The sequence below is a fragment of the Centrocercus urophasianus genome, unplaced genomic scaffold (genome assembly GCF_019232065.1).
Source record: "Centrocercus urophasianus isolate 14NV4802_14NV808 unplaced genomic scaffold, USGS_Curo_1.0 seq_24, whole genome shotgun sequence".
In the NCBI taxonomy this organism is placed as follows: Eukaryota; Metazoa; Chordata; class Aves; order Galliformes; family Phasianidae; genus Centrocercus; species Centrocercus urophasianus.
The window spans coordinates 6470195-6484888 of record NW_024884800.1 but is presented as its reverse complement, the minus strand read 5'-3'; the positions used below and the strand labels follow the sequence as shown (position 1 = coordinate 6484888).

Here is a 14694-nt window from a genome sequence, read left to right as displayed (position 1 = left end):
CTATAATTGTTCCCTGAAACTGTCTTTTTTAAAATTATGAGTAATCTCTTACTTTAAAAAATTGTGTTAAACACAGATATGACCTAGATTATTCCCATCACACGTCAGTTGTCCAGCTGTTGAGAAAATTATCTGATTCAAAAATACAAACTACTCACATATCACCCTTGTTTATTAGAGTATTTTTATATTTTAATCATAAAATGCTTTGGAGAAGTGAGAAGAATGTCAAAGAAAATCTGAAAGCCACTGCGGGAATTTGTTCAATGGAAGCTAAATGAGAATTAAAACTCAGCAGTGTATTTTCTGAGAGCTTTTTTCAACAAAGAAAAAGGTAAAATAATGCACATTCCTGTCGTACCAACAGAAGTCCTCAATGTGCCAAAAATTTCTTAACAGTTGGAAAAGGTTTATGTGAAGTGATATGAGAAACTTAAAACCAAACAGCTCCACTTCATTGGAGTAACTGGTCACAACTGATTACCTAAAGAGAGAACTTTGAGAAGTATTACCGCAGCAGAATCATGCCAAAATTTCTGAAGGTGCTAGCAGTGCCAAAAAAATCCCAGTTAGGAAGTAGGAAACATCACAGTCAGTAAGTGGTTCTGTACTCATCAGATGGAAACTCTGGTCAAGTATCCCTTCATTTCTTTCAAATGTTTATTCTGAATGAGGCTCTGAGCTACTGTATAGAGATTGCTCCGAATCGCTCAGAGCCACTCTCACTTCTATGCCTGACTGGAGTACAATGAGTTTGGATTATGCTGTTTTAAATTATCACCCATTTGAAGTAATTTTCTTTATAAAACAAGATTAAAATGACTGTAATTCAAAACATTTTACCTCGAATTGATGTGAAAATTGTAGTGTTCATATTATTTCCATTTTTCAATTTGACAAAACATTTCACTCCATGTATAAGCTTTTCTGTGTTGTCACTATCTTGAGTGAAAATATGCATTTTACTCCGTGCATTTTACTCCTTCCTGATGTGCCTTATTTTTTAACACTACTTATTTAACTTTCTTAAAGAATGTCTTTATGTAGCCTATTGTGGTACCTAGGGAAAATACAAACAGATTTAGGAGGTTTGCTTACCTCCTTTTTGCCCCTCACAGTAACAGTTTATAACTTCGTACTGTTAAAATTTGTTCGCTGTTTTTTCCAGATGCCTGATGGTCAGATAAGTGCTGATCATAAAGCAAAAAAGAATTTGTAGTTCTTCCTGGAGGAGCTGAAACTCAGATTGTAGTGATTTTTATTTACATGAAACTTCCTTTCAATTGTTTTTATAATAATATCACAGTAAAAGTTTCTTGTGTTTTTCTTCAAGGTTTCACATCTGAACAAATTATTTAGGGGAAGAATAGCCTCATCTCTTTCTCGGAATTTTAGTTCACAGACAGGCAGTCCCATCTGTGATTGTTTTTAAAATACATGAATTCTGAGTTACTGACACGAGTTTCCTATGAATAATGGCATTTGTATCATCTAATAGAGAATGCTTCACACAGAGTTCTTGTAGTGAAGTTCAGAACAATACTGAAAAACTGCAAAATTGAGCAACTTGCAAAGGTCCTTGGCTGAATTAATACCAGTAGAAACTATAACTAAAGATCCTGGCTTAAAGAATTCAAATGTACAAATGTACTTAAATATAAATCAAGCTGTATTCAACCATAAGTGAAATAGAATGCCAAACCTTATCATTTAAAGTAGCAGTAATACATATGTCAGTTGTCAAACCCTCAGATCTTGGAGAAAGCTGCTTTTGTGACTAAATCTGCAAAGGATAATTCATTCCTTACTAGGGGGTATGATTTCATGAGCAGAAAGCTCTAACTAGTACATATGTATAGGATAGATTTAAAGTGATTATGGAAATGTCACCGCAGGACAATGCATTATTAGTAGCCCCTCATATGTTGTATGCTGTTCCCTTATGTTTGCTGATAATTAAAAGCAGATTGGGATGTCATGGTAAGAATGAGTGCAAAATGTCCCTTTTATCATTTGCAATAAATATGAAATAGTGTTCTTTCTGTATCCTTCAGTGATTGTTCTATTTGTGTAGGTGACAAATGACATCTTTCTCCTTGTAATGTGCCTGCAGGGTTAAATGACTTTATTATTATTAATGAGTCGTTGCTCCAGCTGCCCAGAAAGAGGGAGAACAGAAGACATAAGAGATTTAGACCTAAGTAATTACAAGTGTAATTATTACCTTTCAAATTTCATTTTTACAGCAATCAGAAAGTTGTTAATCAAACATGGCCCTTTCACATTTTTTGGGAGTCTCTATCGAAGGGATGAGTAGCTACATGGTTCCACAGAGGGCAATCTGTGGCAGATTGACAAAGTGGTAGTGACAGAAAACTGCTGTGAAAAATTGGTTAGAAAATGCTGTCTAGCTATCAAGGAGCCTGCAATTCAGAGGGTTTTCCAAGAAACAAACCCACCTGGGCTTCAGCCATATGGAGGAGAGTGTCGTCTAGGGGAGGACAGAAGCTGCAGGAGGGGAATCCTTTTGTCCTGTGGAGAGATGAAATGTCAGAGTTTTACATCTCTTGTCTGTCTTTGCACAAGTTTGTACATTGTGAGTAAGGATTTTAATAAGCACAAGAGATCTGACAAGCTACTGGTCAGTACAGGGGAATGAAAGGGTGTGACTTACTGACTCTGCTGTAGTTATTTTTAAAATATTTCTAAAATAATTATTCATAAAAACTTGAAAATCCTCCAAAACAGAATTTGGTGGAGCATAAAGCTTGTCCTTCTGTAGTAATGGTAGGGGAGTCATATGAAATTTAGAAAATGGAAATGAATGTGGATTGTGCTAAGGCCGTGTTGCAGGTGCAGTTAACTGGAAGTAATGCTGTTTTTCAGAATCATAAGCTGAACATGACATTGTGAAATGAAAAATCTGAGGAAAAGCTTTGGTGAAATTAGAACATTTCCTTTCAGTAGTGTCCTTACTGCATAATGTTGGACTAGCAGATATTCTCATATTTGAAAAATCCACATGAAAATAAGGAGGAAAAATGGAAACTATTAGTTCCTATACTTTGTACCCCAAAATTTCATTTGAATCAATGTTGTCACAGAACAGGTGAACTTGAAAAAACAACTTTGATGGAAAACTGCTTTGCCAGAAAAGCTTCAGCCAGCTTTACTTGCATACTGAACTCAAGTAGATAGTTTTAATACTGTTGATCAATCAAATGCAGTATCTAACAGCACTCAAATAAGCAGTATTACATAGGTATTTACATTTGAACATCGTGAAAATATCTAGAAATATTCACAGTCTGAGTAATATTCAAAATAAAAACAAAACCTTGTTATAGTTTGTTTTGCATTCTAATAAAGGAAATGTTTTGTTTTCTTGAAATGCAATTGGGCTCACAGCATAAAAGCACAGAATATTTGAAGAATGTTGTAAGGGTTTTTGTTTGCTGCTCTACTGGTCTTTGACTTCAAATTTCTGTTTGTTTATGCCTGATGAAAGCAAAATTTTTTAGAACACATTTTTATTACCTATCTCTTAGGATGGCACAGGAAAAATCCACTTACTGATTTACTTAGCATCTGTTTTTTTATGAATTCCTTTTGAAAATAAAGATTTCGTTAATACGTCTGAACTATGAACAATTGCAAACAATTGTTCAGTTACTTTATATAACTGCTTAGAATTCTATCTTGATTACTTTTACTGTAAATTCAATACTATTGAAAATAATAGATCTTTGAACTTTCTGAAAACAGAGCCCCAGTTTGGTAAATGCATTAAGAAACTTATTAAGGTGAATTAAGAGTGTAAATACTGAAAACTGAAGCAGAAATGTAGTTATTTTATCCCACACCGATCCCTTGATGCTGTGTGTGAGGTATCTCAAATATACCTGAAGAGGAACTTCTTGTCCTCTTCATCATCCTACACTCTGCTGAGGATGACTTGCTGGCCTGATCTCCTTAATTCATGAGTGTTAGAATTCATTATTAGAGTAGTATGAGTATACACTAATATTTTGATGGAGGTCATTTATCAAGAATAAACGCTACTGACCCTATTCTACCTAGAAATTCTATTCCCTTATCTCTTTGAAGTTCATCTATTTTCCTGTCTCCGAGGATAGATCTTTGTTCTCTAGCCAGAGAACCACAAAAGGTAATTGATTTTTTTGATTGCAGTGTTCACTGCCTAAGCTTAAAGAACGTATTTTCTGCTGTTTCCATAGTAAATGAGTTTATGTAGATTTAGTGATTCTTAGTTCTCTCTATGAATCTTCATGCTTTAAGTATTTAGTGATTTGTAAAAACAAAAAAACTTAAAACAACACAAAAACACTGACCTATTTCTCTGTACCCTTGCTTGTCTCTCTCACACTTCTCTTTCTCCCCCACCCCCCTGGCCTTAAAAAACTGAGCATGGTGTAATCTTCCCTGTATACTTAAAGTCCAGGTATCGTAAACAGTAATTGTCTTCTTTTCTGAATCTTAAATGTATATATATATATGTGTGTGTGTTTGTGAATGAATGCAAGAATGGAAGTATGAATGAAAAAGGGAGAAATCTCTTTGGAAAGGTTGGAAGAAGAGAAAAAACAGATGTTATGAATTATCAGCAGAAATGACTGCTAAATAAATTTCATTTTCAAATTACGAGCTTAAAAAACTGCATTTTGAGGAGTGCTGTACAAACAAAACCTCAAGCTCTTCGTATGACATTAATATAGGAAAAAATTTTTTTCCCCTGTTTTTTGAAGAGAACATATAGCAATGCACATATTTCCTTTGTATAATACACTCTCTTTTTCCATTCAGTGCCTCTCAAAATAATGTTGATACACTACCAAATCCCACAGCAAACCCACATGCAAAAGCTTCTTCTTATTGAATTAAATGAGAGAACATATCATGTTGAACTGACTCTTGATTAAATAAATAAATGAACTTAAGCAAAACACATCTGTTTAATTGGTAAGGGCTCTTCATGTGCATTCCTAATGAGGCATTTGGATAAGTATTTGATCACAAAAAAGGAGATACAAATGCTACTTCAGAGTGTCTACTATTACCCAGTATTGGTTAAATGAATTTTCTGTCAATCGGCCCCTCTTCTGTTTTAACGTGTCCTTACTTTTTCTAAGGTAACAAACATGTCTGTGGTTCTAATAAAGAGAAAATAAATATGCAGGCATTTTTATTCCAGATTTTATCTTTTTAATTGTTTTATTTTAGAACTTTTTTCTAATATTATTTGGCATAGATAGTTAAATGTTAGATGTAACTTCTTAGTGGAAATATCCAAAGGGGGTTAATTGTCAAAAAAGCAGCAGGAAACAAGAGGCAACTTGTATAACATTAAGGGGTGACTTCCACTATAACTATGGAAAATAATTTTTACAACACATTTGCAATCTAATCTCTTGAAGTTGGTAAGAGTTATACTAATCCTCGTAGAACTTCTGCATCACATATTTCAAGTAATGTTTAAGGATATTTAAGAAAGCATTAAACTAGTTTTTATATATGAATACACATATTTTTGGACAGTAAGGCCTTAGAAACATCATCATATTACAGAGTACTTAGTGAAATAAGTATTGTATCTATTGCTTCAGACTCTCTACAAACACTTGAGGATATACTAGCGTTACTATGCCTTCCATTTTGTGATCACTGTAAAAAATGGCTTTGATGAGAGAAGCAGAGAATGATATAAGGTTTTCACTGCACTCAATCCTGCTGGGATTGCTGGAGTGAGTGAGCCACTGTGTGTCACTTAGTTGTTGGCTGAGGTCAGCCCACCACATTAAGATAAAAACAATACTTAGGAGACAGTTATTCCAAGATGATAATTGCTGGGTATCTACAACTTTAAATAGACTCTTCTTTTCCTTCCCGCAAACAATAATTTTATCTGTAGAGGCTTAAAATGAAGTTTGACACATCAAGAGGAAGAAAATTTTGCTGTGTTACGAATGTCTTTCAGAAAGCTGGTACTGGAAGTGTTTTCTTTTCCAGGGGCCAGCTGTAAAATCACTGCTGAAACTCTTTTTCATCCAGCATATTTTTGCGGGATATTGGGTTTACTGCAGAAATTTTACATCAGTAGAAAAGCTTGATATATACCACTGAAGATGTATGTGTGGGAGAAGAGGTACAGATTTCACTCTTTGTCTCCAGGTCGAAGGTTATTGCTGCAGGAAAAAACATTCTTCACTGTGTAGTTTCACCTTATCTAATTGATTCGAATTTAAATTTATATTCTGTGTTAAATAATGAACTCCGTATTAATAATTAAAAAGCTTCAGCACAAATGTAAAGCAGTTAATTAAATATTAAATAAAGAACATTGTATTACTCACTGTTTTAATCAATAGACTAGATTTTAGGCTATTCATTTTAGATGTTCATTATACTTTACAAGTTATGGTTAAAATTCTCATTGATGACTCAATATAAGAAACATATGTCTTTTGCAAATTAGAATATTTGTTTTGCTGTAAACAAGGCCCATACATTAAAGGTCAATAATACAGTTGGGCTGCTGAAAGAAGAGAGGTCAATACCATGCACTCTGCAATATTCTCACATGCATGTTCATTAGCATTGAGCAAAAGAGGTTGCAGGTGTTTGAGGAGCTCAGTTTTTTTTCAGAAGCTTATTTTTTTCAGTGAAATATCTTTCTGTGGAAAACAGCAATTACTGAAAACCAAACTTCTTAGGAGATTGTTGCTTTTAAACAGTTTCTTGGTTTTGATTAATACAAGATTGGAATTCCAGTCAGAATAACAATGAGAAGCTTAATGAAAGAGTAATGTGCTTAGTTTTTGTTTTTTTTTTTCTTCTAAGGCTATTATTTGTGAAGGAAAGATTCACTTCACTTCACAAGTGTAGTTAATTATACAGGAATTACCATATGTTCTCTCTTTTTGCCCTGATTCATCCTCCCTTCTCTGTCTTCTTCTTCACCAGCTTTCCCTATCCATCTTTAATAATGTTTGTTAGACTAGTTGAAGCCAGATGCAAAATATCCACATTTCACACCAGTGGGATTTTATAATAAAAAGCTTCACTCAGGACAGCTTTTAGGATTAAATTCAAATTAAAAGCATGGATGTTAGGATGTGTAACGGTGATGACTGGAATGGAAGAATATTCTAGCAATTCTATTGAGCACAAGATGGCCACACAGAGATATGTTATTTCCAGCATGCCTCTTGATTGCATATTCAGAATGTCTGGAGAATCAGCCTTCCACGGAGTGTAATTTAACATGGGATATGAGAGAGGCAAGCCCTGTATGGAAGGCTGAAGAGTAAAGGCAGTGGTGTGTCCTACTTGTTCTTTGGATAAAAAGGTTGAAAGGCTAAAACTTCAGTAATTTATTTAGGTTTTTGAGTTACCAAGATATATATGGGAAATAAAATATTCATAGGAAGCTTCTCCTGAAGGGATTCTATTATAAAAGCTAAAAAAGATGTATTATAGCAGCAGTTATTTAGGGTTTCTACATTCAAGCTTCTTCCTCCTGAACTTATTAAAACAGCCCAGTTTATACTAACAAACTATTCTGCCCTTCCTTTCTTATTGTTAATGTCATTTTAGTTCTCTTAACATAGCAGAGACTGCTAAATGATGTTGCCCAAGTGGCAGCTTTTGGTCACAAGGGTGATTCTGGGCTATTATTTCCCTATATTATGCTTGAATTCTTGCTTAGATTGAGTACCGCTTTTAGTACATACACATGGGCAAAAGAAGGAGGGGGAGAAGGAAAGGGGGAGAGTGCAGCAGGGAACACAACCCATTCCTTAGGAGCCATTGGCTGAGAAGAGCAGTATAAGATTGTCATCTTCATCACTCTGGTGAGTTCCTGCTGAGCAGAGAGCACTGAAAGTGCAATGGGAGCTGTTTAATATGAAACGCTTCAGTAAATGAGAGGTACTTCTGGATGCTGACAGAATAGCATTGGCACTGCAAGCCATGTATTCATATATGTGCTGTGTTGTGAAAATATGAAAAATAGCTCAGCAATGGCATAATTATGGGCAATTTGCTTAATTGCTTGCTAATTGTTGCTTGCTTTATTATGAAACAAGAGTGCTTTAAATGCAACACTGAATGGTTTGCATCCAAAATGTATCATATTCAATACAGGCTTTTCATTAAGACTTCAGCATTAAATTCAAGCACTCTATCTATATTCCATTTTTAATTTTTTTTTTTGAAATTGTTTTTGAAATTTTTAAGTATAATTTATAAGCTCCTAAACCTGGAATATGAATACTTTGCTAATGAAAATTTACCAATTCCTTTTGATTATTATTACATTTAATGTGGATAAAGATAGGGACATTTTAAGGATTCTCCAGAAAATCACACTGTTGATTGGTCAGCTTTAAGAATGTGCAGCTCCCTTTTGAAATGTGTTAAGAAATCTTTCAGGGGAGATGTAAGGCAATAAGGCAGTTGTTAAAGTTTGGCCTAAACTTCTGGAAAAACACCATATACCTTGATCAAGATAGCCTGCTTTGAGCAGTAATTTTGACCAGGTATCTTCAAAAGTCCCTTCCAACCTAAGCCTTCATGATTCCATAATGCAAGTAATGAATTTTGTGATCTTATCTTAGTAGTACACCTCCTGTTTGGTATGGACATATGGGTATAGGGGTAGAAAAGAAAGTGTGTCTTATATACAGCAATGTACACAGCATTATGAGAATGCTGGTAACACAGTTGTATTAACAGCTTGTCTTCCTTTGAGAATTCTCGATGAGGAATAGTCTTAAACTTCCAATATTGAGCTGGAAGCTTCAAAGCGTGCAGCATTATTCTATGTATTTTGTAGACTGATAGTGCAAAAAGCATTATAGAATTCTTTAGCTTTATTTCATATGCAAGAAGAATACTCAGCATTTGTATTTTCATCTATACCATACATGGACTTTACATAGAAAGGTACAACCAAAAACAAACATAAAACTATTAAGTAGTATTTTTTATAACTGCTTTTACTGAAGGGTAGCTACCTGACTTGAGTTGAAACTCAATGTTTTAAGTGAAAATAATTGTTCTTACTGAAAAGTGTTTTGACCTATAAATGATAAAGACTGCAGAACAATGAAGAAAGCCTTTTAACTATTGTGCTTTTAGATATATTTGACAGTTCTGATCTAAACATTTCATAAGAACTGACATACATTTTCTTTAAAAAACGTTCTTAGTTCTGAGGCAGACAGTTTAAATAACAGCTTCATTCCTAAAATAATATGGAGTTCAAACAACACTGGTAAATTCACATGTGTATGAGTGTGATCTGTTGGATGAATTAAAAATTCTTTCATATTACTTGCATGTCGTAGTTGATGAATCTCTTACATGAGAAGATGTTACTAGACAATTTCAGTACAGAAATTCTCTATTCTGAAAATACTCAGAAATGGCAGAAACCTTCTTTAACTTTATTGTTAGAGGCAGACTCCATAGATTTTTCTTACCAGAATACTTATGGGACTGAAAGAATAATTACCAATATTACCAATTTTGAATGAGAGAAAGGCTCAAAAGTTTTTCTTTTCACCTACATTTAGCAGTGACTTGCATAAAGTAACTATTACAAACAGTTGCCTCCATAAAAAGACGCAAAGCAAAAAGAAGCTTTAAGAGTAGCATCCAGCAAATTCAGTGGTCAATTTACACAGCATTGGATAAATGGCCTGTTGAGCACTGAACTTGACTCTCGCCCAGCAGTGCTTGCATTCCTCTTCATATTGTCCTCTGGGATGCCCTGTGGAGCCAGCCTGACTCCCTCCTTTTAAGTGAGCAGCAAATGGAGGAGGGGGAGCCAGGCTCAGTGCTAGTTACATTGACTCCTTTCTTTCTAAGTTGGTAACAGAATTTTGGAAATCAGCAGCATTGTATTGTAAGTTGGCACCGTTAGCAGTACACTCTACTGCTGATAAAAAGCAGGAATTGTTAAAAGTAACATTTTTATAACTAAAGTATAGTTTAGATGGCAATAGATTGCCAGGGCCGGGAAGCAAGTGAGAAAGATTTCAAGTGCTAATGAAGAAGAAGAATGATATCTTAGGAGAATGGAGAATGAATTAGAAGGACTGAAAGAAGCTACATTTCATGACCTGGAAGAACAAGCAAAAAAAGATAATGTCTGGTGAATATTCATGAAGAAAAAAATCCTATGTTTTGTGCTGGTTCATTGAAAAATTATGCTCCAATGGTCATTTTTACTTCATTTTGCTAAAAAATAATGGTTTTGTTTATTTATTTCTAATTCATGCCAAATAGAAGTTGTTTTGCATCCCGATTGTCCTTGCTAGTAGTTCTTACTGCAACAGATCAGTTGCTGAGATTTTCTAAGATTCCTTTAAATGTAAATAGTGAGGACCTTGCCTGTCTCACAATATATTCATGGTCACACCCTTAGTTAATTTGGTTTCCTACAGCATACATACCCAATCTCCTCAAAGCTGCCTCAGGGCTGCAGCCCTGGCCTATATGCAGATGTTTTAAATAAAAATTAAAAAACAAACAAACAAAAAAACCTCTTCATTTTATAAAACATGTTCTTCTTTTGAAGTTACAGTAGAGGTCGATAATTTTTTTTTAAGTGTGGTGCATTATAAACAAAACTTGACTGTTACTGTTGGAAAAAAAATGAGTCAGACAGAAAAGTACTTGTATGTCCTAAATACTTTTTTATTTCCTGTTCTCTTGCAGCACTGCAGAGCTGCTCAGTAGAAAATAGAAGTAACTCTTCAAAATTAATGAGAACTGTATATTTTGCATATACTAATTATAAGCAGTGATGAAAAATAGAATTATTTTGACAGTCAAGATTACGTCTTACAAATACCTACACTGACAGATTATGATTGCTACAAAAAAATGTATCTTCTCAACAGTCTGTAAGTGCAGGATTGTTATATAATTAAACTCAAACCTCAAAGCCAAAATAATTTGTACTTATATCATAGGATTGTGCCCAGAGTTGTACTAACGATTTGATAGCGTCTTTGCGTAATATTTTTGCTAAAACTAAAACTCATGTGCAAATCCTTTATTAAGATAATAAATGAGACTGGCATCCTGAGAACATTGTTGTTCTTTGTACACTAGCATGTTTCAAGTCTGCATGCAGTCTGACAACTCATGACACAAAGTTACTGTCACACTGATCTGTCCAGATGGTGTTAAGAATGTTTTTTAAGTTATCTTTTATTTCTGTAATTGCCTTGTCTAAAGCTTAAATGTTATGTTTTTATTGCCAAATGCTGATTTTAATTGTTTAATTTTATTTTTTTATTTGAGCATTAGATAATACTACGAGTATTGTAACTACTTGCTATGTGGAGCTAGTAATACATAAGAATTATTATTTCCAAACAAATAACTGTATTTTTCCAGCTTAATTAATTAAAAGAATTTTAGGTGATATCCTGAAATAAAAGGAACACTGAGGGATTGAGTATCAAAGATGTTTTGTTAATAAATGCAAAAATATCAGTTTCTGTCAGGGGTTCATAAGTCAGGGGTTACTCAACTCTTAGTCAAGGATGTACCTGGTTTCAGTGAATTGTCTTGATCAGAAGAGAAGGAAACCTGGGTAATTAAAGAACTTTAAGAGCTTGTATATACTCAGATTTATTTTTCTAATAGCACATAGTAGGACACAAAGAGATTAGACTAATCTAGCAGTAGTAACTTTTTTTGAGTGAACTGTTTTCTCTACTGAATTGTTTTCATATTTATATATCCCACTACCCATCAAAACTGGATTAGTATTTCAACAGGAAGGTGCCAACGCTTTGTCAGGATTACATTCAGACATATGGAGACAAAATGACAGTAGACATGTTGAAATGCTAATACTAGGGCAAAACAACATTTATAAACACTAATTTCCCTAACAGGCAGATGCAATGTACAGTGTCCTTCAGGAGAAATTATCAAGAATATAACATTAATGAAACAGCAAGAAACCAATTGACTACTTATAAGTGGTAGACTTAAAAAAGATGCATCCTGTATGTTGGACAGCAGCATTATGTATTTTAATGTCTGAAGGAAAAACTAAATCCATTTGTATTTAGATGTAATATGGAAATATGTACTTATGCTTCGTAGTTTATACAGATTTCAACATTCAAAGTAAAAACAGAACATTAAATTAAAGCAGAAATAAAGCATCTGTTTACAAACAAAGCTCAAAAGATGAGAGGCTCCTACTTAGAACTCATATTGCAATAAGTAATTTGTAACAGCATAATTTCTGTGCTAGTTGCGAGCCAGAACCCATTTCTAAAGATTATTTTCTTGAAGCTAGATATTAAAAATACATACATAGCTTTTATCATAAAGAAAAATAGTGTTGAAGTTTTGTGAAAAGACACAGTGAAATACCTGAATGGAGACTTTTCCTCTCTTCTGACATATTTTAACTCTGTTCATAGTAAGATAATATAAAATTATTATTATATATAATATGAAAAACATTTCAAGGGATGATTTTTGGAATTTTAATTACATTAATTTGAATCTACCTAGTAATACCACAGTCATTTAAATGAAATTGATCAAGATTTTTTATGTACTGAAAATTATGTGTTTCTCAGTTAGTAGTTGGCCTTTGAACACATTATCATTTCTGTAATCCTTTTCAAGAGCACAAACCTTGCATCTACTCAGGAGCTCTGGTTCGATTACTTGTAAACTACAGAGGTTACAGCTTTTCTTGCTATTACCCTTTGATTTTTTCAAGGTTTCCAGTATTGAATGCATCAAGAAATCAATCCTCTTTAAAATAACTGTAATGCTGTCTTTCATTCTTAAAGTTCTTGAGTGCATCTTTGAAACCAATGTACCACCTTTGACTATATCCAAATTAAATTTGTTTTTTTTCCTTAAACAGAGAAAAAAAAAAAAATCCAGCATTAACAGCATATTTTTAAAATCTAATTTTAATCTTATTTTTTTATGAATGCAAAAAAGTATTGTATTGCTAGATTATTGTAAAGCTTTTAGCTTTATTACTAAAGGGACAATTTTAGAAAGTAAAAACATCATTATATGTAGACTGTGTAAGGGCTTTAGTTACTTGGGCTCTAGTGGTGTTATCATCTGTTCTTAAAATGCTAATGTTTTTTCTGATGCTTGCCAATGTCACCACTGTGGGCCTCCAAATTGAAAGCATCTGTATGTTCACTTAAGTCGTATTACTGCAGGTATTTTCTTTCCAAAATACATCCTTTGTTTTAGAACTGGGATTGCTTTCTTAACCTTCATTCTCTACGTACATCATTGTTTAAATCTTTTGGTAATTTTTTTTATCTTGTTCTGTCTTCCCAGCTATTGAAGTAAATCTCCAGAAAGCCCTGGCTGAGGCCTCTGAAACCTGCACGCAGGAGTGTCTCATCCTGGGCCATTCTGACAACTGCTGGATGCCACCTTCTTTGACACAGTATCAACAATCCAACACACCTTTGCCATCATTTGGCTTCCAGCAAAGCTGGGGCCGAGGAGCCAGGTCTGACGGACGACACACTCTTGGGAGGCCCCTTCCAAAGGATGACACTGACAAAGGCCAAGGTGGGCCCAGGCCCCAGTTCTACAACACCTGTGAAAGACAGTGCACCAGCGAAGATTCTGTCAAAGTCATCCCTCTGGCAAATTTTGCCATGTCCCACCAGGCAGCAGTGTCTGGGAGTAGCACTACGTTTATCCATGAGCACCAGCTATAAATGCATATCTGACAAATCGGCTATTTCAGGCTTTAAGGTGTTACTGTATATAGTCACAGCCTAACACTGTTCTTAGTGCATATACAAATTTGTTAGGCTTGTGAATATTTATGTATATAGAATCCTAAATTTAACTTGAAAAGCTAAATCCTTAGGACTTAGTTAAAGAAAATTCACCCCAATTCTTAGTAAAATATATAAAATAGGGAAGAAAACTCAAAATCCAGAGCCAATCAAAAGAAAACCTTAAAAACCTGCTTATTTTCTAATATGGGTCTATATGGTACAAATATCTGCTAGCAGGTCTTCCTCCCCGTTGAAAGCAATTTCTTAATACAGCTTAGGAAACATTGCAGTAACATAACTTACCAATTTTTTTCTGTCTTCATTGTTATAATTTATAAGGTATTCATAGATTTCACCTTCCATTTGCTTACCAACAGAGATCAAGTGGTCAATTTCTTTTTTGGTTACCTTACACAATATAAAAAGACATACTTTGGAAGGATGGTGTACATTCCTACCAAAACTTACTTTTCATGTAATTGAGAAGAATGTACTCAAAGACATGACAGCTGCTTTTGATTTTAATTTTCAGTGGTTGAATCTACAGGTATTTATTCTTTGAAAGAATGCAGTAGATGAAATAGAAAGCTCTTACTAGGCTTTTCTGTGTGAAATAGACAACAGGACAGGATGCAATATAGATCTAAAAATATTACAAGATTTTTCTTTAATTTTTTTTTAAGATTTTCCTTTCTGCAATAATAAAAGCACAGTATGCATATGCTTTTCAGGCTATAAGTCTAATTTTTTTTATTTTTTTATTTTTTATCTTGCAGAGCTTGCTTTGGCTACTGTTCCTGTTAGTTGAAAATTACATGGGCACTGCTGAAATCAGTAGGAAACTGGGGTAGTTTTTTGGCTGATG

The 14694-nt window shown here is 34.0% G+C and overlaps 1 protein-coding gene across 1 annotated transcript in view; it reads left to right on the top strand.

The window, feature by feature from the left end:
• PCDH11X (protocadherin 11 X-linked) overlaps positions 1-14455 on the top strand; it is a 390107-nt gene extending 375652 nt beyond the window's left edge. The window contains exon 6 of the mRNA XM_042825459.1: positions 13372-14455. Within this exon, the coding sequence (XP_042681393.1) occupies positions 13372-13763 (392 nt within the window). The 3' untranslated portion in view covers positions 13764-14455. The remainder of the gene's footprint in view (positions 1-13371) is intronic.
• Positions 14456-14694: the final 239 nt, after the last annotated feature.